Source organism: Falco peregrinus, chromosome 3 (genome assembly GCF_023634155.1).
Source record: "Falco peregrinus isolate bFalPer1 chromosome 3, bFalPer1.pri, whole genome shotgun sequence".
In the NCBI taxonomy this organism is placed as follows: domain Eukaryota; kingdom Metazoa; phylum Chordata; class Aves; order Falconiformes; family Falconidae; genus Falco; species Falco peregrinus.
The window spans coordinates 1,717,524-1,742,673 of NC_073723.1; the positions used below are offsets into that span (position 1 = coordinate 1,717,524).

Consider the following 25,150-nt stretch of genomic DNA (forward strand, 5'->3'; position numbering starts at 1 on the left):
AAATGTCAGGTTTTCCAGCAAACTCAGATCTGACCCTTCTTTGCTTCCATTGAAGTCAGTGATGAAACTATTGTTGACTTTATGAAAAGAATTCTATAATGTCATTGCCTGTGAAAGTGGGAGGCTGAACTCTGTGCCTCCAGGAAATGTATTCCAGTCTTGTGATCTTATGACCTGAGTGGGAGCAGTGTAAGGCCAGCATGAACACTTTTGCAAATCCAGTCTTAAACCTTGCCTACCCAAACAAGAACATCTGGAAGAGAGGGGCTCTCTGTATGGGACATCTATAATTTTGCAATAAAAGTTACAGGGCTGGCTGGATTCAGAGTGCTGTAATTGTCCAGTCAAAGCATTTGCCAAAGTGTGGTTTGGAAGGTCAGAGCTAAACCTATATATAAACCAGAAATGTTTTCCAGCCCATCAGGTACACTGTATATTTTCAGTAAAGCAATGTCAGTTTGTAACTGTGAGCCTTGTGAGAGCGGTTCGCAGATGAGGCAAGTTTAGATCAGCCGTGGAAAGTTCTGTTTTGCCCAGGTAATGCAGTGGGTGTGCATGGCTGCAAATGTTGCTGGATCCGCTGTCAGGGGAAGGGAAGAAGGAAATGAGTAATAGCCAGAATCCCTTCTGCAGCTCACTGCTGGCTGGTAGTGCCCACAGTGGTTCCATGGGCAGCTCTGGGTTAAAGGGCTTTGCTCTGTCATTTAAATAAGCATGAGTGTTTCTGCATTTGTCTGCACCTGGGATCAGCTGGGCAGAAGGTCAGAAAAGGAAAACACTGGAAGTCTCAGTATATAAAGCTAATCTGAGATTATGAATGTTTCATCCTAGATTAAGAATTTTTAAAAAGCCCATAGCCCCCAAACCAACCCTGAAAACAACCCTATATGGGTAGCAGAAGGTTGCAAGGGTCACTTCTGTGACCTCTGATTTGGGGCAAAGAATAAGCAAAATAAAGTGTGTTTTGGGTATGAATGTATGACCTATGGATGTTCACATCTTCTAGGCTCTTCTGTGCCCAGCATGGGATGCAGAGTTCCCATTGTGTCTCATATGTATTTAAAATGAATGTTATTAACTTGACTCTATCCCCCATAAAGGGATAAAATAAAAATATTTTAATATAGAAGTAGGAAGTTTAGCTTGTGATCAAATGTAGAACACATTACACATAGCTAATAATGGCAGTGTGCACTCACAAGCTTAATTTGAGCACCTTCAAAAGATTTTAATCACAGTAAGCTGGTAAACCTCGGGGAAATAGATACAGGAGGTGAAATTCAAGTATCAGAAGTGTAAATCTGAGGAATTTATTTTGCTTTTGTGGAATTGTTTTGAATTTCTTTCCTGAGAGAGTAGAATTTAGCTTAGCAAGAATGCTTCTGAATGCTTGACCTGGGGGCAAACGGAGGCATATGGGGATTATGAGACTTGCCCGAGGTCACTCGATGAGTCAGGGAAGCTATGGGAAGAGAGTCAGTCTGGTGAAATAGCTTCCAAAACCACTGATGTACCCAGACTTGTTGACTTACAATGGAGTCCAGACAAAGCTCTTATTTGAAAGAACCAGCTAGTAATTTGAAAATGTGTTTGAACCTAGAAAGATTACTTGTTCCAGTAGTAGGACCTGTTACCAGTACTGTAAATAGTGCAAGATGGCAACATGGCTGTTACGTAAAAACAAAGCTTAAGTCATATTGATTAAAAAAAAAAAATAATCTTGTTCACATTTTCAGAAAAAAAATAAATTAAGGAGTAATTGAAAACATGAACTGTCAAGATGTAACCTGTAAAAGTAAGACTTCAGGGATCTAATAGTAGGGGCAGATAATTTCTGGACAGGATGTAATGGTTAATTCTCCATCACTTAAGGAGCTGATTTCTATTTTTAAATATCTTTCTAAATAAATGCCACAAACTGTCACCCTGGATGTAGAGGCTGAAATTTTCTAACACAGATCATGCAACAGGTCATATTAGATAGTTTTAAAATAGAGAGAGCATTGACAATATGAAATGTAGTAATTTCCACATGACTAAACCCACTGTGTTCCTCTAAAATAACTGAATAGTCAGTGCGTAAGGGCCTGTTGCACAAGTCAAGCTGTGGTTGCAGGGTCATTGCTCCCGTTGAATATAGTGCTGATGGTGACTTTGTGATATCAAGTAAGCTTGCAGTCTTTAACATATAGCAGTGCAATACCAAATTAAACTTCATTTCTACTTAGCTGGAGACTTTCAGCCTCTGTCGCTTGGAAGAGTTGCTGCCAAATGTAACAGGAATAAAATGATCTTGAGGTGGTTGAAATGGACTCGTTGGACCCAGTGCAGCCTTCTTGCCTCTAGTTCACAGGTGTGGACTAGGACTGGGCTGTTTACTGCACTCCATACAATGTCCTAGGTTGGATCATCTTCATTCCATCAGCCATTTTCTTCAGCAAGGGTGAAGCTAGCGAAGAAGCTAGCAGTAAGACAACAGCCTTGGCAATGGTGGTAGCACATCAGGGTTTTTTCAGTTTTTCCTCTGGGAGATAACTCATGCTTGAGGTTTACAGTTCCTTGAGAAGGATTTACCTTCTCAAAGACTTTTAGCATCAACATAGAGCTCTGGGTTGTAGCAGTTGCTGTGTGTTGTCATGAATTATTTTGAGTAAAATAATTTTGAAAGCTAATTTAGTCATTTCTATTCCTTGCCTATTTGCTCAAGGAATGATGCAACCAGCCTAGCCTGTAGTCTGTTTTGGGTTCTCATTAACTCATTAACATAAGAAGTATGTCAACACCAGGATTACCAAGTTGCAGGGAGGGCATGCCACAGCCCTGATTGTATGACACCCAGACCTCAGCTTCAGATTTGATGTTTAGTGATATGGTCATAGCCGTCTTTCTGTGAGGAGGGGAAGAAAGGAAACTTTGGCCATCTTTGCAAGTCATCCATTTCTGAGAAGACTAAAAGACATTTTTAGTGAAATGAACAGTCACAGCTTTCGCATCTGTGGTAAATGAACTCAAGTAACAGGGCAAGATCTGCTCACCAGGAATAGCAAGGCAACAGCTGACTCAGCTCTGTCCTTACCCTGCAATTACATGGAGAGGGTAGCGCTAACCTCCTCTTTAGGACTCGGTGGCCACAGCAGGCTCTTTTGCTTTTAAAACATTTTGAACTGTTGAAAAGAACTAAAATAATTAAAGGCCCATTCTTTTCCAAGCTGCCTTTTTTGACTTCTGTATGCAAAATTGAGGGCCTGTAGATATTTTTGTCTGTTTGTGCATGAGAAAAGAATGATTATGGCTTTTGTTTTAAATCCACTGAAGCAGAAGAATAATTCTCGATGAATACCAGAGTCAGTATGTATGTATGCATATATGCTCACACATGTGCATGCATGTCTACATGTATGTATGTGAATATACCTGTATGTATGTGAATATACCTGTTTGTATATCTGTAACTTCTCACCCTAAAGCAGACATCTAAACCAGGATGAAGATACTGTACGGTAAAGCTGCCTGTTCCTCCTGACAGCACAGGGAGTCTGGTGTAATTAACTCAGATGTAGACACGTCCCTTGCAGGTGACTGAGGTGAAGCCTACATTAGGAAACCAGCTCTTGTTTTAAATATAGGTGTGGATGTCTGCGGAAGGTTCTGGGAGTGCTCAGTCACATGCAGGATCCCCACTTGCTTCCCAAGGAGTTAGGGGTTGTACCTGTTCAGGAACTTCTGTGCGAGCATTACGCCCCATGTCCTTTAATGTAATTAGGCCTGTTCAGAAACCTTTTATTTAAATCAGTTGGATTTACATCCAAACCTGGATGGAGCTGCTCCAGATTTACTTCTTTATTAACTGAATACCTTTGTAAGCCTAGTTGCACTGACCTCAAAATGGGACTGGACCCTCTAGTCAATCAGAAGCCTTTGAATATTATATTTCATCTATTCCCAGTTGATGCAAAGGAGAGTGAAAGTCTTTCATTTGGGAACGCCCCAATGCTTTTACTTCTACATTATTTTCCTCTGACATTTTTACTGATTCGTCTAGTTCAATTTTTTTTTTATGATTCATTTTACAGAGTATTTGGATACATGGCAACCCTTAAACATGTCCTCTGTTTTCATGGATTCATCCATCTCAGACTTTGAAGTTGCGCAAATTAGTAGAGATATAGCCAATGACTTTTCTACTGCCAGAAACTTTTGTCTATCCGGTAAGAAATGATTAGTCATAGCTTTAAAGAAAATACTGGCTTGTGAGCCTAAAAAATACATGAACAGCTCTTCCCCCACGCCCCCGCTGCACCCCCTTCTGACATAGATACACTGTTTTTACTTATTTTTAAAGACTACCCCAGGGTTCCTGAATTTGGGAGAAGGGACCTGAAATAGTTTATTTTTGGAAGATACAATGGATATAGAATTCCTTACAGTGATGGTGTAAATTTGACACCTCCTGGATCAGAGATCTCTTGCTTCTCCAGGCATTGTACAACTTGGAAAATATTTTAGTGGATAATTAAAAGGATGATGTAATTATTTTCTAAAGAATATTTAAGGGAAGCTCATTGAGTGAGGCAGATAGTAGAGCCATCTACCATTACCTGTAGCTGTGGTGCGTGAGGGCAGGTTAATCGAGAGCTGGGATAAAGCAGGAGTTGGGCTGTAGTAACAACAAAGGAAACTGCCTTAATCAATACCCTGACTAGACAGCAAAGAGTTCTTTAACTTCACATGACTGGCAAATTCTCAGTGCCACAGAGTAGTAGAAATCAGGAAAAGTTCCCACCTACTGCAGAAGATGGTCCGTGGAGTGGTCCTCCTTTTTGCAGTAGATGGTCCTCATCTCATGAAGGTGAGCAGTGTAACTTACGGCTTTTTCCTTTTGCTGTGACTGTTTGAAGGAGCTCTTCTAAAGTGAAAGTGTTGGATATCCAGCTCTGAGTACAAACTGGGATGAGCGAGAGGATTGCTTTTCTTATTCTGAAACCTTTCCGTGGGGCTCCCTGGGGGCTGTTTCAATTCAGCTGATGTCCTCAGTGCTTTATTAAAAGATGTTTTCCTTCTCCTAAAAACCTGTGATACCAGTTCTCTTGCCGTGTTGCTCCATTTTAAAGCAAATATAGCCTTTTGTCCTTTGGCTATTTTGGAGAATGTTTTAGGAATCTGAAGACATTTATGTCCCATTATTCTGCTTTAGACCTACTTCATATCCTTGTTGCTTGACCTGTTGTAAACTTTTTCTTTGAAGTATCTTACAACAATGCCATAAAACCACTTTAAGAATACATTTTTATCTGCTCTTTTTCTTCATGTTTCACCTCACAGCTTGTTCAAAGAACCAGTCATGTACAGTGGTTACACTGGAAATCCTGCCTTCAGCAGTAAGATGCCTTTTCTACCCTGATACACAGATATGCACGCATGGCCTGCAAGGGCACAGCTGCCGGGTTTTATTGAAAGAGCCAGCTACATATATTTATAGGAGACAAGGTAAGAGCAAGCTAAGGCTGTGGAAGAAGGAACTCAACTGTGCTGTCCTGGGCACAATTCTTGTGAAATCCTCACTAGACTTTAAAGCAACATGGATATCTTCTAGACAATTGTCCATTGCTGTTTCACTGGAGTTACAGCCAAATGAGATGGGAAAATATCCACAAATACTTTTTATAAAAATGTAGGAAATCAGTATTGGCATCTAATGTTGAAGTAGGTATAATAAAGAAAGTCTAGTCTATGAAAGATTTTTTCAGAAATGCAGAATGGTAAAACCAAACAAAAACTAGTAATGAAAGTCCATGTCCTTCCTGTTCGTCTGCAGATGTTTCTGTATGTTTTTCCTTTTAAACTCTGAGAATAACACAGAGAGTGCTGAAATCCCACTGTCACTTGCAAGTCTTAAGGAGCAACTCTGGAGAAAACAAACAAATGAACAAAATCAACCAAACCAAAACCCCTAAACCAAGATGAACTAGTATTTTAAACAAGTGAAAATTATTTAAGAGAAATAGAAGTTGTGTAGACAGGTAAAAATTCTATTGTTTGGCTGTGTACTTATTTGTAACTGTAGGTTTTGTGGGGTTTTTTCCCCTTGATTTTAAAAAAACAATGCTTTTTTTTCATGTAATACTAGTTATTTCTTTTACTTGAAGAAATTATAAACCAGGTAACAATAAGTGGGAAAGGAAGTAATATTTTATTTTCTTTTCACTGAAATTTCTGTGAAGAATTGACAAATCAATGAGAACCTCATAGGTTCAAACTCAATGAGAAAAAAAGGGGTTTATGGATGTCAAGTGAGGCAGAATCACAAACTGAGTCATAAAAGCTAGACTAAAGTGTTGGCCTATTTCTGTACAGATTTGGGTTTAGTCACATGACTTAAAATTTGGTTCCTGACTATCAAATACACTGGTTTAGGAAAGAAGTAGTATGAGGTATCACTTTGTTCTGGTTTTGTATTATTGAAAAAGGTATTATTGAAAAGCCTGTTCTTTGCATAGATAGCCAATGATTCAGATAATCCTTACATTAAAAAAAAATAAAAAATAATTGGATCAAACTATTACCCCTTAATATTTCATAATTTTCTGCAAGCAAAAAATAAATTCAGATAGCAATTATGTTTGATCTAAAATGTAGATACTAGCATAAGTTCTGTGGAAAAAAATGTCAGTATTCACAACAGAGTGTGAGGCGAGCAAGGGTGATGAAGGCTCTCTGGTACCCTGCACTTGCATTCCCTTCTCTGGCGTGTTACATGACTGACTTGGTGAGCACTTGCACTGGTGTTTCCCACTCCAAGAACAGCAGTACCTGCACAGGACTGCAGGGAGTTTGGAAATGGGTTATGCTCATTGCCTTCTGTTGAAGCTCTTCTGAATCACATAATGCAACAGCTACTGGAAAGGGAAGTACAAGTCTTTCCTGGTAAGAGCCCAGACCAATGAGCTGTGTGGTTATCTTTCCTCTCTCCGACTTGCCATAAATGTTTAAAGGTTTAACGCTGTGCTTTTTAGACCTGGGCGAGGGAAGTCTGAAAATCTCTTTTTGTAGAAATGCTTGGATTTGTATTCTAATGGGATGTCTGATGTGGAAGACATGTTTGAGTAGGGGTTTGAAAAGTTAAATGTTCATATCCAGTAGGTAACATCTAGCATAGCATGAATTATTTAATAGGGAGAGAATAACACAAATTATCTCTGTTCCATTTAAAGTGAATTAGACACTTCACAGTTTAAAATTAAGGGGAATGGGATTAATTTTAATTCCTAAAATGGTACTAACTTGAAAAAGCAAATTATTTTTTCTCTGTACCCCCCCAATAGATTTATTCCTGCCCATTTCTGAATCAGATTTAACCCCATCTGTGTACATCCCATCCCATGGAGATCTGATGGGCAAATCCCAGGTGATACATATTGGCTCAGAGTGGAGAAATATCAGCCAGTTCCTGGGGATCCCGTACGCTGCACCCCCCCTGGCAGACAGGCGCTTCAGTCCTCCAGAGCCGTTTGCTTGGGTGGAAGCCTGGAATGCTACTGTGGCTCGGTAAGAAACCCCTCTGATCATCTGCAGAAGTGCTAGTCCATCCAGGAGTGTGAAAGTAGCTGGAGTGATGGCCACAATATTCATGTCCTTTCTTGCAAAAGAACCTATAGGGTACAGATTAATACAAGTTTGGGACTTTGTTCAGCAAAATGAATAATTTCTCCATCTATATGTTAATGCATGCAAGCGCCTCAAGAAAAAAGGCAGATTCCTGTACATTGCCTTGAATGTATGCATAATTCCCCACTGACAGACTGCTGTCAATCCATTTTCATCCTGAGTATTTATATAGGGATTTATAATATTTATACAGATAAATTTTGCTCAGGCTGAGCCATAAATTTGTAGAATATTTAATCAAACAGGGGTACTTGAATGCTAATGTAACCAGAAGCTGTGGGGGTCTCATAGAAATTCTCTGCCTAGGCTGAAGGACCTAGAGACTCTTCTCTGTCCAAAAACTATTAAAAACCAAATACTTGTTGAATGCCTTGGACAGAAGTACAGAAGTTATACATGTTTTAGGTAATGCCTTAAGAGGAAATGAGCGCTAGGAACTGTATAAGCAGATGTGCTAAATTTCTCTTAAGTCCCTATGTCTAATGTTTCCCATTGGCTGGCCCTGGCTCTCCAGGGCTGTACAGACATCACTGTTGGTGAGTTTAGGCTGGAGGCACACTATGGACATAGGCTTTGTGTGCATGTTCGTTTCATTTAGTCTTATAATATGAGTCTTAATTTTGTTGCATTGTGGAACTGAAATGCCAAATCGTGAATGTCTATTTCTTAAAGAAAAGAGGGTTTGGGTGATACTACTTAGTATATCTGTGATGTGCAACATGTTAGGACAGTGAATTTCTTTAAAAAACCCAGCAACCCACAATGAATAGAAAAGCAGCAACAACAAGAAACAAGATATGAGCACGGAGTGTTTTTTCCAAGGTCTTTCTCCCAGTGCATCCCTGCTCCACATAACAGAAAGCAAACTACAGCACACACAAAACTCATCTGAGCGAGCCATGCTGCACAGGTACATAGGAAGGTGATACAGGAGAGCTGGTACCTGATTGTGTTCCTATCAATAAAAAGCAGACTGTTTTGTGGCAGGCATGAGAAGCTGCAGGGAATAAAAAAAAGAATGATAGAAACAAGAAACAGAAGACTGAAGGTGCAGAACAGTCAAAGGGAGGGGGTCTGGTGGAACGACTTGGTGAACTTTCTGCAGAGGAAGTTGAAGAAATCAGGGCTGTGAGTTGAGGTTTAACAACACAAGAGCTTCCAAGGCAGCTAATATGGACCTGAGGTCTACAGAGATCCTGTGTTATTGTTGCATTAAAGGGGATGGAAAATACCACAATCAGTCCAGTCACGTTTAATAAGTATATTAAACTACCACAGGTCTGGATGCACTGATAGCAGTCTGCACTGCCAGCCCAGTCGTGCTCATGAGCTAGCACAGCCACACTCTGAGGTTTGGTTGCCTTCAATGAGAAACTGCAATGACCAGCTGCTTAACGGTGCAGTTTTATTTGTGCAACAGATAGACAAGTTCTTTTGATTGCCGGTGACAGTGACTGTCTGCAAAAAAGGCACATGCAAATAAAATGTTATAAAGTGTAAAATGCACGGAAGAGTTAGAAACAATACAGCCTGGCTACAAATATTAAAAAGTAACTCTGTAGAGATATTTCTAAGTCTCTGGAAGAAGCACTTGGTTTCAGTCTCACTCAAGGGGTCCCAAGGGGGGAGAAGCAAGGCTCAGCCCATCGGCCGGTCCCAGGAGTCCGTCTCGGTGGTGTCTTCCCCCTTCTCCTCTCATTCATTCACTTCTTATGCTTCTCTTTACTCTCAGGTGGAGCCTGACTGACTCTAGTCATACATTCCTTTATTATGATTGGTGCAAAGTTCTCTTGCTTTCATTTAAAGATACAGTTCATTTTAAATTTACTGCGCATGCTCCCCAAGTGGGGGATTCACTCTTTTCAGGGAAGGGGGGCATTTGAGTTGGAGGTCACGATCTCCCACTACCACAATTATTTTACCCTAGCATCCTTGAATTTTATCTCTTCAGCAGTTTGTTTTCTTTAAGCAGTTAGCACGTCCTCATCAGAAGGCTCTTTATTTACGTTCTTGTTGAGCTCATCTACCTTGAAGTGCTGAACGGGGCCACATTTCCGACCTTCTCTCGCAGATAATGAAGCTCCTGCTTGGTCTTTACCACAGTTGTTGGCCCAGCAATGGACACCACCTCATATATTTTCCATTTGGCAGCCGTTATGCAGCTTATCAGCTGTATGGTACCATCAGGTTCTCAGTTCTGCAGGGAGCACAGCAGAGCCTGGCTGTGGTGCCTCCACTCCCCCTCCACTCCCCCTCCACTCCCCCTCCACTCCCCCTCCACTCCCCCTCCACTCCCCCTCCACTCCCCCTCCACTCCCCCTCCACTCCCCCTCCACTCCCCCTCCACTCCCCCTCCACTCCCCCTCCACTCTCCCTCCACTCTCCCTCCACTCTCCCTCCACTCCCCCTCCACTCCCCCTCCACTCCCCCTCCACTCCCCCTCCACTCCCCCTCCACTCCCCCTCCACTCCCCCTCCACTCCCCCTCCACTCCCCCTCCACTCCCCCTCCACTCCCCCTCCACCCTCCACTGCTCCTCTAGGATAGCAGGTTGTGTGGTTTAGGGAACTGTGGTTGATGTGGATTCCATGCATGCCAACCATCCTGAAGGTGATAGCTCTATTTTACTCTAAAAAATCTTTCTGTAACACTATACTTCTGTTAGGACCCGTTTTTTCTCTAATTCCCCCCTCAAGGTGATTTTCCCACATAATCCACCCCATGACTATTGTCACTCAAGCTTCACATGAGGGCATTTAGGGGTTAATATTACATGAGTATCAAGAGCATATACATTGGGAGTGTCAAATGCGTGCCTGTTCAGTAGAGATAGTACATAGGATAATTGTTTCATCATGCTCCAGATTTTCACATATATCACCAAGACAAAAAGTAAAAGAGTTAGTATCAATAGCAACAGGAGCTAAATAATTGCCAACAATGCTAGTAAAGTTACAAACACAAAGATTCGAATAATCATTAATATCCATCACTATATCATTTATGAAAAGAACACTACAAGAAGACCTCATGCAAACACTCCCTTTCCCAATATATACAAGCACCATTTCAGGATATTCATCAGATGCATTTCAAAATGACAAATGTTTTGCTCTGTATCAAGACAAATATCTTGGGCTTTGATGGTATTATTTCCACAAGTGAATCCTTGTTGTTTTCGCACAATGCATGTGTTAACATCAACAGTTTGACATTTATTCCCATTTCCTTGGGCCCATGCTCTGTGCTCCAGTGGATAGAGTACAGTTCCACTGAGGTTCAATCCTAACGCAATGACTGGGTATATGGTATATACTGAGGTATTGCATATGGTCAGAACAAAGGCTGTGGCTGTATTGCTGATGAGACTGAACAAATACCACCAGAACTGGAATTCCTTTTCAAATTCAATTGCATTATCCCAAATTACCTTTTGAATTTCAGTGGACAAGGTGCCCTCTTCACCTTCCCTTATGATTGCAGCCATCCTCGACTGTGTCCACAATTGAGCTTGGATACAACTAAGAGCCAAAGAAACATTACTTTGGATTTCTCCAAATGCATCTACCATCAGTTGGTGGTCCTTTTGATCAATTCCCTCCCATTAAGGCAATATGTCTGATAAAAGCCATTATTTGCTAAAGCCAAAAAGGAAATTTGTACAGGATGGTTCAATTTGTTCAAATCACTGGTTACTGCAACCAGTTCGCTCATTAATACTTCTGAGTCTATGCTATTTAGAACTCCCAATCCTGTTCCCAAAATACCAGTCACATCCCTTTTTGTTCACTTCGGGGGTGGGGGGGTGGGGTGTGCGGAGTTTGCGTGTGCAGTCATGCCTACCATCCTGCATAAGAGGTCTTCGGGAATGGTGCACATGCTGGTTGGATCACAGAAACGTTATGGATTAAGTAGGGGCCATTGTTAAGGGTACAAGCAGACAATTCAATAGGTGGCTGAGCTGTTGGAGGTTGCATCCTAATGAAATGATGTCGCCTTTAGTTCCTTTTAGTAATGGGATATGTTGATTCTTACTATAATTTGTGATGGTCCATTCTTCCATGTGAAAAGTGATGTTGTGCAGTGCTACTGCAGACATTTAGGTTAGGCACAGGTACATTTAGAAGTATATATTCTTCTGTTTATGGCCACCCCATCGTACACAAATTCCCCAATTTGCGTTCTACAACCAGGAAATCAAATAATAGCTCTACACCCTGTTTTCCCCATGAGCAAATTGCAAGTTTCTCCAGACATTGTTTGGAGTGCTAACATTTCAGAAAATTCATGGTGGTCTCAGGTGACTTTAATTCCCATTTAACAGCAAGATTCAGATTGGCCTTACTTTTGGTTGGTATCCCAACACTTCCAGTATATTTACATAAGCTGGGGCCCACGGCCATTCTGCGTTCTCTTGATTATAAATCAAGGGGAATTGTGTTGTCAAGGTGAGAGATAATAACACAAATCTGTATGTCATTTTCAAAATTTAGGGTTCCAGATAATCATACACATTAGAAACCATGTTACAGCTAAAATTAGAGACAATATTACATTCAAGTTCAACACAGGCTAATCCTTCCATCCACGTGTAGTTTGTGCCCACGTGTTGTTCATTTGGGGGTTTTGGCAAGACAAAAGATGGGAAATGCTTGGTTGAAAATGCAACCGGCAGAATTATTTAAAATGAGGGTAAAATACGATGAGTGTTGATTCAGTGCATTTTTCCAAGTCTGCTACTGCCCCATTGATCCCTGAGTTTGCTGCTGCTGCCAAGGGTATTTTCCAGAGAGCCAATACATCGGTGGTATCTGCCGGGTAGGATGGCTCACTGCCCTCCCCAGGGATACAAGTCTTTTGCCGGGGATTCCATCAAATCAATCAAGTCCTGTCTTGGTGCATAGGGTAAACGGTCACTTCGAGACAGTCTTTTTCTGAGATTGTGAAAAGACACCAGTTTTCTCTTTTCCCTTATTTCCTTTATTTTCCTTTACTGCAGTTAAAGATTGAACTAATTTACAGAGGGCATCCTTAGAAGCACCATGTAACCAGAACTGGGAGACTCCCAGTTCCTGAGCTTGATGTTGTAGGTCACTTCATTCCTTGTCATATCTGGGTCTTTCCTTTGACCCTTCACCTCATTTGGGCTGTGAAGTGTTGACGGACTTGTCATGGATGGTCTGGTAGCCTTTCTGTGGGTGACTTTATGGTCCAGCTCCATGAGACACCTGTATTCAACTATTTCTTGTGCAAGCTCATCCCATGCAAGGTTGTTATTCTGCTGACCCCGTCCATGACCACGAGCACCATCTCTCTTGGATTGCAGGCATTTTTGAATATCTGCAACATGTATCATAAGACTTTCCAGGAGTCCACAAAGGAAAGGGGTTAGTCTCACTGGATCAACAGGGGATTGCATTGGAGATTTCCCTGTAGGATCTCACTCGTAGATTGCCTGTATGCACGCTCCTTTCTGCACTGACGTAGTTAACCCAGAGAGACTGCTAGTTTCAATTACCAGCAGTTCTCCTCTCTCCTGAGGATTTATGCCTCCTGCCCAGTAGGCAGCCCATGCAGTTAGAGAGTAATTGTGGTCTCCTGGTGTAACAGTTAAAAACACTCCTGGATCCCAGGGACCTCTTGCTTCCTCCTCACTCAACAACACCCGATCTCCTCCTGTAAGAGAAATGTGCCACATATACTCAACTTCAGATTCACCTAACTTACTTGAATATTTCTCTTGAAATTTTAATAATTCATCATGTGTCCAGGGGACTGTATGCATTGTGACAGTTATCCTTCCAGTCATGGCTGGCCATGCAGTCCTGTTTATTTCCTGGCATGGAGAGTGGTCCTCATGTGGTTAATGATGCACTACTTGAGCCAGATGATCTGGCCAAGAGTTTACATGATTAAGGAAATTATAGATTTTTGCAAGAGAGCTGGGAGGATGATACCCTGCAGCCTGAAGTGAATCACCACCTGCTTTGGTGAAACACACCCTGAGGCTACAGGTTTAGAGACCCGTCAGCTATTTGAACCCTCCCTTACTCAGGCTTTGTCTCCAGTTTTCAAGCAAAGCTTGAGATTATCTGAGTGAAAAGAGATGTGGTGGTGTCTTGGGGAGCTGAAAGATCATCTGACCTTTAGTGGTCTCATCCTTCAGGTTGCAGCTGAGTTGTGGAGGTGTTAACAGCATAACCACAGTAGCCACACAGCCCTATGTACATTGGAGGGGTCTGGTGGGACGTGGCTTTTTGTCTCCTCAGGTGCACAGTGATGTTAGGTTAGCACACAGCCCATCAGCACTTGTGTCTGCAGCCACAGCATGGTGCCTGCTAGGACTTGGGTGAGACCCGTCCGCCTCTGTGGTCTCTCTTTGAAGATCTGGTGTTGCGATGAGCAGCCTGGCTGAGATTTTCAAAGCAACTTAGGGACCTTAGGTAACCTGCTCCTATCTTTTGAATTCTCAGTGCTTCCTTAGGCCAAAGAGGAACTTGGCCGTTATCTTCTATTATATATTTAAGGCTAAAAAAATAATTCCTTGAGATTACCACTGTGGAAGTGCACTTGGAAAACCTAAGGGACCTCACTGTCTATGTGCACAGAAAGTGTTGACAACTATATTTTTTAGGACTCTATATTGGTGTTGCACGATATTAGTATATAAGAAATTCACATTAATACAGTGCTATTACTGATGGAAAAGAAATCTTTATTTATCAGCCTGGATAAAAGACTTTAAAAAAAATAAACTCCACAAAACAAACCAACCCAACCAAAAAACACTCCAGTTTTTGGTCCAGCTGCTGTAGGAGCTGTGGACTTGCTTCAGCAGGTGGCAGCCTTTCCCTGGAGTCGATCCTGGCATGAGGAGATCCTGGGAGTTGGAGGTGTTGGGAGTCTTGAGGAGTTGCTAAAAAAATAGCCATGAGCACAGGTGATGATTCGTGCTTTCCACAGGGAAAGCTGTGTGATGAATAGCCTTAGATCTGCTGTCCTGGCCAGGTTCCTACCTGGGAATTTGTGTTTTGTCTGCCTAAAATGGCTTCAGCAGTTTTGGTTGGAGATGACGTGCTTCACTGTCAGTGTGAAAGCTGTTGAGTGCTATCACCATCCTAGGAACCTTCCTTACGGAAAGATTTTATACAATTGCATTAAAGCTGGTCCTTGTCTTTGTAGTTTTCTATTAAATTCTTCACATGTTCAGTGTGAACGATAATTTAGAAATATTTCTCTGAGATATTACTGTCTTTTCCATAGCCTCTTTTGGCTTTTTCCCTAATAAGTTGTCATATTTTTCCGTAACTCATGATGTGATATAAATATGGCTGTGATGTAGAAGGAAATGGCTTTAACGTAATTTATATCTGAACTGCGAAAATCATCCACCTGATTCTTGTTGTGGAGAGAGCTTGAGCATATGTGTTGCATACAGACGATGGCCAGAAAATTATTTTCTATATGTGGCTGGCTGCTGAATTCCTGTTGAAAGGTTACTTTTAACATTGCATGGCACTGTTAATGGTCTGCTACAGTGCTTAGAGCAAAGAGATTTAAAAAAATGCATTAAAATTTTAAAATTACCGTTTTTTTTACCACAGACCATTAGAAATTAAAATAAATATAAATAAATGTAGGCCACAGACTATTAGAAATTAAAATAAATAACTGGCATTTCAGCAAAAGAGTGTATGACATAGCTGTGCAGGCAATCGTGGGGGGAGACCTGTGCCTGAGACCCCCAGTCCTGCTTCCCTTACATCTGGTGCTAATTTTGTGCAGTTTATGTGAGTTTTCTGAAGGCTTATTTTGAAGTTCTGCTTTTTTTAAAATGAGGCTGGTTTTCTGAGGGAAGGATTCTAGACATGAAAATACAATGTATTATTATTTGTGTGTGTGTGTATACAAACCCGGTATATGTTACCAAGGTATGGGTGAGCATAGTTTTAAATGTGGTTGAGATCTACAGATTTAAAGATTTTATAAACATAATACATCAAAATACAAGGAAATAGCAACAGTGTAAAAGGAGTACAAGTCTTTTTATTGTAATTTTCTCAATCCGTGTCTTTAGGGCAGCTTGTTGGCAGCCAGGAGATGGAGAGGCCCCGTCACACTTTGTCAGTGAAGACTGCCTATATCTGAATGTCTTTGTTCCTGCCACCACTGTAAGTAAGAGATGAGATGAATTTTTTTGTAGCTGAGCACTGTCTCTTTCCAAAGTACTTTAAAGTGGCATGAATGATTGTTTTTCACTTGTTGTTCACCAAGCCCTGCAAGGTTAAATTAGATACTCTGTTGTTTTCACTGGTGCAAGAGTATTCCCTATAGGCTTTTAGTGAGCTGTTTGGGTAACTAGGAGGGTAGCAAATTAAAAAGCTAGAGAGACAATAGAGGGAGAGAAAGAGGGAAACAAAAAAACAAGGAGGAAGTGGCAGCAAAGGACAAATTAAAGACAGAAATGGCAAGGTGCCTGAAATGAGGCTGGCTGTGCAGGAGATGATAATGCAATACAACAGGTCACATCAACACTTACCGCCAGGTAAGCAGCAGCAGATGAGTTTTTTCACCCTCATCTTTACCGTTCCCCTGTTGACATTTGTGGAAGCTCTGTCGAGGAATGAGGGTAGAAAGCAATGCTAGATTTGTGCTCGGCCCACAGAGCATAAAAATAGACATTTTAAAGATGACTGGGCCAATGGTACTATCTGAGAAATTGTCATTTGAAAGCTCTTGCCTTTCTCATTCTAAACAGATATAAAATAAAGCTTCAAGTTAAAGCCAAGCTTAGATAATTGGCCAAACCCCTGGGGGGCTGGGGATAAAGATGCTGAATATTACGTGAATCCCATTGACGAGTGGGCCCAGAGCACAGGAAAAGAAAACTCTTTCTTTCCACAGTACTGGCCATTTTCAGAAGGTGATGGGAGCTGTAACAGAAACCTATGAGTCTGTCACACTGCGTGTCTGGAAAGAGCCGGTCTAGCTATCTGACGGCAGCATTCGGGGTCCCTTGCAGGCGCTTTCTAATCACCAGAACGACCAGCAGTCTGTCTTCTCCCTGCAGCATCAGATTGTCATTTTGCCTCCAGTGCAGTCATTGCTTATTGAAAACATCAGGTCACTGTCCCAGGCAGTTTGCCATCTCCGCTTAAGTGCTGCTTGCCAGATAGCTTATTTGGAAGCGTTATATTTTCTACCATCTGACAGACTAAACAGGCTTGTCTTTCCTCCTTAGTGATGCTGTGAACAGAATCCCTCCTGTCTTTTGTACAGATGTAAGGTAGAAGTAGATCCGACCAAGTCAATCAGTTTCACACGTGTAAGTCTAGCCCAAGAGAGAATCAAAACTTCTGGTTTTGCAGAAGTAGCTGGGAGCAGAAGGCATGGTATTTTCCTGTTTCTTTTTGTGGTGAGCTCGACTTTTTACTCACAAATAGAGACCTGTAGTTATATATTTTCAGCCCGTGGAAAATCGAATTAGCTAGTAAATACTGAATATAAAATCTCCTGGACAGCAGCGAAGGCAGAGGTCATTAAGGAGCACTCAGCCTGAGCAAGGGCATGGTGCGGGGACTGCTGTCTGCCACCGAAGGACAATTTAAATGTCAAGCAGTGAAGAAGGTGAATGACATCACCTCATTTTGCTTCCATAGCTACATGTACCATGTAACCCTCCAAATAAAACTGGCACTTCTGAGAGACTTTTTTCCACCCATAACCATCACCACCTGTCGCACTAGCAAAGCAAAGCTGTGCTTCAGCTTGATTTACAAGGGGTTCAAATGTAACATCAAGAGTTTAAATTCTCCACTAAATAAGAACAGAAAATGTACCCTTTCTCCTCTTCTCCCACCCCCTGTGTGTATTATTCCCATCCTTATCACATCATCCTTTTTGCACTCAATTCTTTACAGAGCAATATTATACAGTAGTAAAAGCAGTGGAGGTTGCCTGGCGTGGGGACATCTGTCCCTGCCACGTAGCTCAATAAGTGTTTTACAGAGGGATGGAGAAGACAGATGGAAGACAGAATATTATGAAGCCTTTCAGACTTCCACCTGACTTGCAGCTTCCTGATGGATGCTGAAATTCTCTCGCCCTTGAGGTGAGACCTCATGAGACCATGGTGGAGCTGTTGGGCTCCCCAGAAGACATTCCCCTTCTAGCTAAGCTAGGGAGCCACCTGACCATGTCGCAGCTGGAAGTCTTGCACAGATTTTACATCTTAAAGCGAGACTGACTGTGTTTTGTTGCTGAGTATGGAGCAAACCCTTGCACTGGGCAGTAGCCCCATGGTAGCTGTGGCCTGTCTGAGAGGAACGTGCTGTTCCCACTCTACCCAGCTACTGCGTGTGCCCCACTGCAGGCTGGCAGTGACACTGTGGTGCTGCACCTAAGCCTTGTACCAAGTGGTGGGGGGTGAAGGGACCGGCTCCAGCGGCTTTAGCTAAGTTCTTGCGCTTCGTCTGCCTCACAGATTTAATTGCAATGGTTGGCTGAACTTAGTTGAGAACAAGGATTGGGGAAAATTCACTTCTATGTGTTATCCAGCAGCTAAGGTATAGTAAAAAATTAGTTGGCTACCAAATATATATATATAGATCGACAGACAAAATGAAATACCTCATATTGTGAGGCATAATTCAATTACAGCATGAAAATTATTGTGCTGTGCTATTAAAATGGCTAACAAGAAATGGGAAGGCAATTATGTTAAACAGCCTACTTCTAAAATGCCCTAATCCATGAGCTCTGAGGCTGAAATCCCTTGGGATTAAAACCCAAATTATTTGCCGTGACAGTTCACTTTCAGATAGGAGAGGGATCTATCCTTGCTTGTCACAGACTAGAAATGGGAATGCTGTGTCCAGACACTTGGCACTAGGCACAGCCCTGGTGCTAAATCTTTCCCTAAACTGCTCTGTATCTGTTGCAGTGGGCTTTGTTTTGCCATTTTTAACTTCTATCACATGTCTTTGCCTTTCTTAAGGTTTTCATCACTACAGCAGTGGGTAAAGTTGCCCAGCATAATGTAATATACAACTTACAGGGCAGCTGGAGGTCATGGTGCGATGCAGGCTGTGAGCACATGGGAAATGCCTCGCTGGAGCCTCGGGTCTCCCTGTGCTGAGCTGATGGGATGGAGCAGGCTCATCATCTTGTTTAACACTGTTTTAGCTGACAGGGCTTGATGTGGTTGTATTTTAGAAGGAGTTTCTATGTGAAAACAGATTCTTTCATCTTTTTCTTTACCCTTCTCTCTCTCTCTCTGTGCTGCATGTGGTGCAGAAATGGGAACCAGGGACAAGGCACTGTGAATTAGGCAATTACTATTCAGGAGCAGAAGTTCCTGACAGAAAGCAGCATGTTTCAGTGCTTGCAATTTCTTGGGTTTTCTTGATACATTGTGTTCACAACAAGCCTCTAAAGTGATTCTCCAAATAGATGAGGAGCACGCGCAATCGTGACAAATTAAGGGCGGCTGAGGGGAGTTTGACTCCTCTCTGCTAATTTTGCAGGAGGCTGCAACCTTCACTTCTCTGCTGCTTCTCCCACACAGCCAGTTGCACTTTTGCTGGAGACATCCTTTGCCAGAGCAGATGGGACTGCTGTGTTTAGCTTAGCTGCATCCAGAAAATAACAGTAACAGTGCCCAATACTCTCTAGCTGCAGGGAAAAACAAACCTCAGACGTGCTTTGATGCTGCTGCAGTGGCCACCAGCCCTTCTTTAAAAAACACCACCAGCTGCCAAAGCTGAAAGTGGGACAACCTGCTGCTGAGCAGAGGAGAGAGAAGCCTCCATCAGGATACTCCCAAAGTGGGCAATAGGGGATGAAAGTGCTGAAGGGAAAACTGAGTTTACACTTTGAGAAAAGCTTTCTAGCATCAGAGCAGGTTATTCTGCTCTATGCTGCAGGAAGGAAAAAAGAAAAAAACAAAACAAAACAACCCCCCTTTGTACATTTCCACTGGTATTTCTTCCAAGCGTCATCTTGACAGAGCTGTAATGTGCTGGTAAATGCTGAGGTCTCCTCCTGGGGCAGTTCTGCTTTTGTGGTGCTCGTGCAGCAGCAGCCTGGTTACAGCCCTGCGGTGTGTGCAGCAAGGATCTGCACAGACGTGGTGCTGTTTTGGGAAAAAGTCTCCATTTCTGTGTGAAATCAGGGGACCCCGCAAGGAGTGCTAACAGGGGCAGCAGCCCTTCCTAGCTCTTCCCCATCCCAGGAGTCTTTCTGGTCTCTCTTGGGGCAGGCTCCCTCTGTGCTTCATGAAAGGTGAGTCTCACCTGTGCAGAGACAAAGTCCTCTCTACAGAACACCTCTGTGTATCTAGTAGGGGAGAACCTCCATGGGGATAGAAGGAGCAACGAGGAGCTCTTGTCAAAAGAGTTTCGAGACTAGGCAGTGTTCAGCCACGGAAGACTTGAGAGCAGGGAGCAGCCCTGCACAGCTGTTGAGTGAGTCTTGCTCAAGATGAAACAACCCAACAGGCCTTTTCCTTCTTCTGTTTCCCACTTGTTTGAACTCTTCCTGCGTGATTGTGTAAAGCAGATGTTACAGCAAAGATGAGCCCCCCACGCACTCAGTCAGCCAAGTCAGCAGGATGGGCCCAACTTGAGCTAACCTGGTAGAGTTGTTGGCTGGTGGAACACAGTGGTGCCATTAAGTCTTTTTATATACTGGACATAGTGTCCTCCTCAATGGTATGTAGGTGATTGCGGACAGTTTACCCCTGGAATTTCAGGCAGATGGCCAGATATCCCTTCATTATGGTCATGTTCAAGAGCTATGAATGGCTTAGATACCGTTAATGGGGAAGATGCTTGTGTTCTCATGAGTGACTTCCAAAAGCAGTTGTCTGCAGGAATATTAACCAGGTTGTTGTCACGGCAGGTGGAAAAAATGCCCGTGTTGCTGTTCTTCCACAATGGAGGGAGTTACAATGCTGAGGCAGGAAAGACAACCATAGATGGATCATACTTAGCAGCCATCAGCAACATCATTGTCGTGACAGCAAACTACCGAGTTGGTGTTTTTGGCTTCCTTAGTACTGGTAAGTCACAGATTTTTAGAACAATATACTATGGGCTAAATTGCATTCTGTAACACTTCTGTTTCTAATTATTTGTTTTTAAAGTTCAGTTGTTTTTTTAACTTGAGAAACACTGATTGGTTTTGTTGGGAAAAAATGGCTAAGAAATGGTGGGGACTTAAAGAGAAAGGGGAGAAACCGGGGGCAAAGAAAGAAGAATAAACAACCCCCAAGCATCTATGTCAAGGCACCGGATAGACTTCTGTTTGCAGATGCAACTGTGGGTATTGGGTTTTGCAAACACACAATAGGTTAGGCATCAAAATCCCTGCTAATTCCAGGGACCTGTCACTGTCAATATGGTTTTCAATGTGTCCAGCTTCCAACTGTTCCACCCGTGAAATTTTGCTAATGCTCTGTTGTGCCTACGTCAGAGTGGGGAAGAGGCAGAGAGGGGTAACTGCAGGTTAATGGTAAGAAAGACATGAAAGTATGGGAAGTATAACACAATGATAGTTGGTATCTCAGTAATTCAGTCTGACTTCTCCTTTGAAGGACGTGCCACGTTTAATTTGAATTCCATTAGCCATTTTTACTGTCCTGGATATGACTGAACTTTGGCATGCTCTGTGTTTGCATCCCTTCCTCATACTCTAGTCTAAAGGGCACTTCTGCTCTCCTGTTGCCTTCTAATAACAATTGTCATTAAAAAATACACAAATTCCCATTATGTAGAGGATTTTGTGTTGTGCAAAGAGGCATGTACACATGAAAAGACAGTCACATCTCCCTGAACCTTTATGGTAGTGCCATTTGGTCTACAGGATTATTTTTTATTATTATTTTGCCTTTTATTAGATTTGCCTGCTTAAGCAAGTAGGGAACACTTTTCTTCCTACCATCTTTCAGTTCTGGCTGGGTCAGGGGAAATCAAGGTAGAGAGCCACGGAGAGAAAATGCAAAAATTACAAGTGTAGCTCTGGCTCCATCGGACTGGTGGCAATCCTGGGTCTCTCTAGTGGATGCCTTAATACGATTATAACCTTTAGTAGATTATATTTGCCCTGTTTGCAAATACCAGACCTACATACTTTGCCTCATGATTCTTTTGAGTGTTTACTGCTAGTGCTGGGTGGGTTTTGCCTAGTTTGGGGTTATAGGTGCAGCTGTTGGTTATTGTTTGCCTTCTCTGTTTTACTGCTTTGTTCAGAGCTCCCTCCCAGGAAAGCCTGTTCTTCATTCAGTAACTAGAGAGCTGGTGCTACAAACTCCTTACTCATTTAGATAAGATGTTGGTAATAGGTGTATCTGGGGGAAGAATCACTGTTTTTATCAGTGCAAACCAGATGCTTATGAAAGTGATACCATGGCTTCATTTTGGCTAGAGCCAAATGCAGTGTGGATGTGTGCTGTGCGAGCTTCCACTACGCAGCACTGCCCACGCGTTGCCCACTAACCTCCTTCAGCCCTGTGAATCTCACTTAGGTTTCTTCCTAAGTGGAAACTGCTAGCTGGGCTGAATATTATATAGCAGTATTTATATGATGGCACTTAATTTAGGGATCAGGAAAATTATCCAGCCTCTTCTGCATAGGGATCTGCACGCAAGTCCCAAAACACGAATGCATGAGCTGAATGTCCTGAATTTGCATTCCTGTAAACCTTCAGATAGAGGTGGTTCATCATGATTAGGGAGTATTTGGTGGCCTTCTTTTTTTTACTGTGATGCTGCAGCCCTGGAAAAGTGCAGTCCTTCCTGGCCTCTTCCCTTGTGGGAAATCCTTGGTGTGCATTTGGGAAAATCCTATTGCTCCAGAAGGAACTGGACCAAGTAGGACAAGCTCTTTCCAAGAGTCATTGGAACAAGCCAAGTACCACATTCATGGGAAACCCTAATAATTCCTTCACTGCCACAATCCTGTCTTCCCTATGTCCCTTTTAGTCTGACAGTGTGTGATGAGGTGTGGTATGTTTGTACCAGGCTCCCTGGCAGCATGGACTTTCAGTCATACTCATTGTGGTGAGCAATACTCTCACTGCAAGATCTGTTCTTTGGTCCACCACAGGTTGGTGGAATACCTCTGACTCCTTCTGCACATGACCAGTAGTCACTGGGGGTTCTCAGTGAAGGTTATCAAGCTGGGCCAAATACTATAAGGGTTTTTCTCAAGACTCAAACCAAATTCTTAATGATATTCCAGGAATGTTTCCATTCTTACTAGAAGACTTGACAAATCTTGGTCCTTTGGAAGTTGTTCCATTGGGTTCAAAGCAGGCAGGGAGCTCACCCTTAGGACTCTGGGAACATTAGCAGCAGGACTGTTAGAAGGCCCTAAATTTGCTAACAAAAGTTATGATCTTGTGAGCAATATCAGTTTCATTATTTAGCTGAAAAGACTGCAAAGTGCTGAATCATCTTGCATTGACTTGTTATATATTGCAAAACTAGAAATGAAGGACTTAAATAGAGATTTGGGGGGATGAAGGGCAGTGAAAACAACAGATTTTCCTTTATTAAAAAAAAATATGGGTTTTTTTATTCTGCATTTGTTTTGGACTCTCATTGACAGGGCTTTTGCAAGCAAAAAGCTCTTATTTTTCCAAGTATAAAGGATGTTTAATTTGCTCTTTGCAACCATTAATGGTTGCAAAAACTGATGCACATTCTTACTGGTGCCTTCACCTCCCGCTCGTGATATGGATGGCAAAAGAATGGAGAAGACAGTCATGTTTCTAGGCCTGATTCTTTTAAGAGTCAATGAAGTCATACAAACCGGGATGATTTTTCATGCTTAAATTTAACACTATTGTTGTTCACCAGTTTAGTAATGACAGAAATGCGTATGTATGTCCTTGTTTTCTGAACACTGGTTTCTTTTCTCCACACATTCTCCTGTGGTCCTCAGGTATGTGATCTCTTCCTGCAAAAAAGGCAGTGGAAAATATCCCTGGAAGACACATTTCTTTTGGTCTAACTACCATGTATGTCCATGCATGCATCTGTTCCCCAGTGTCGTACATTTCAAAACCTGGCTGTGGTTTTTGCCAGGGGAAAAGGAACTGGTTCTATTTCCTTCTTCAGTCTTGTTGTTCAGTATACCAGTAGAGAGGCACATTGTGGGGCTACAACATTTACATGGGTTTCCATACAAATATTTCTTGACCAAAAGGGTTGTCGAGCACACGGGCTGCCCAGGGAAGTGGTTGAGTCACTACCCCCAGGGATATTTAAAAGATGTGTAGATGTGGCACTTAGGGACATGGTTTAGTGGTGGACTTGGCAGTCCTAGGTTAACAGTTGGACTTGATGATCTTAAAGGCCTTTTCCAACCTAAACGATTCTAAGATTCTGTAATTCCATGGCACTATTATTCTATGATTCTATGGTTTCACTTCCTCTGAGGAGGTCTCATGAGGCCTGCACTAAGCCCTTGAAGTGAGGCTTCCTTTTCAATAGCATAGAGAGGGTTAAGAACCCTGGGAACTGGTCATGGTGTGCAGCATAAACTAAAATACCCGAAAAACTAAAGCAGGGAAAGTTTTTTCTCCATTTGTTTCACTGGTGTGGCTTGGCCTGATCATCTGAAACTATGGCTACAGGTGGAAAGTTATACTTTCTGGGGCTATGTAGTTCTTGGCTGTCCTACTGAAACAGTGATGGCTGTTGTAATGTGGGTATGTGTACGATCTGCAAGGCTAGCGACAATCTGGTTTCCTCTATATTCTGTTCTGCTGCTTAAATTGGCCTCTGTGATATCTCAGTAATTCATTGTGGTAGGCATATGGATATCTAGGCATATGGATATCTAGGATGTATGCTTTCAATAGCTCTTTGCCTGAGACAGGGCTCCCAGTCCACAAAGTGGCAGCTTCTTATTCCAGTCTGTTTTGATTCACTCGTTTCTGAGTCTATTCTCACTTTAAAACTGCACTATTTGGTCTTGGCAATGGAAGAAACAATTTCAGATGTGTTCTGGGATTTTCTGTCTTGTCTTGGATTTCCCTCCCACACACACGTCTTAAATGTGGGGAATTTTAAATCACTATAAAAGAATGGCTCAATGTGGATTAAAAGGAAGTAGACAGTGAATAATCATTTCCTGTTCCTTTCTTACAGACTGTGCAGGAATTATTATTTCTGCTTTTGATGATATAAAATTAAGCTTGCCAGGGGGTTGCATCATTAGATGCTTTCAGCATTAGTTTCCTATAAATCAGGGTGTCAGGTTGCCACTGGTTGGTATTGAAAGGAAAATAGTCTCCCTAAGGATCGTGAGTACATGGTTATTTTTCTTTTGTTTTCATGGAAACAAAAATACAAACATGTATAAGTCAGACCTCCATCAGTTAAACATCAGTCAGTCTCAAACTCAAAACGTACATGGAGACATAAATTATAAAATAATATTGGTATGTGTGTAAAGAAATGCAAGATGATGTGGCTTAT

The 25,150-nt window shown here is 42.2% G+C and overlaps 1 protein-coding gene across 1 annotated transcript in view; it reads left to right on the plus strand.

Annotated features, from left to right (window-relative positions):
• TG (thyroglobulin) overlaps window positions 1-25,150 on the plus strand; it is a 161,219-nt gene that overhangs the window by 70,713 nt on the left and 65,356 nt on the right. Inside the window, exons 36-40 of the mRNA XM_027786474.2 lie at window positions 4,074-4,208; window positions 5,323-5,487; window positions 7,323-7,545; window positions 15,742-15,835; window positions 20,565-20,724. Of these exons, the coding sequence (XP_027642275.2) occupies window positions 4,074-4,208; window positions 5,323-5,487; window positions 7,323-7,545; window positions 15,742-15,835; window positions 20,565-20,724 (777 nt within the window). The remainder of the gene's footprint in view (window positions 1-4,073; window positions 4,209-5,322; window positions 5,488-7,322; window positions 7,546-15,741; window positions 15,836-20,564; window positions 20,725-25,150) is intronic.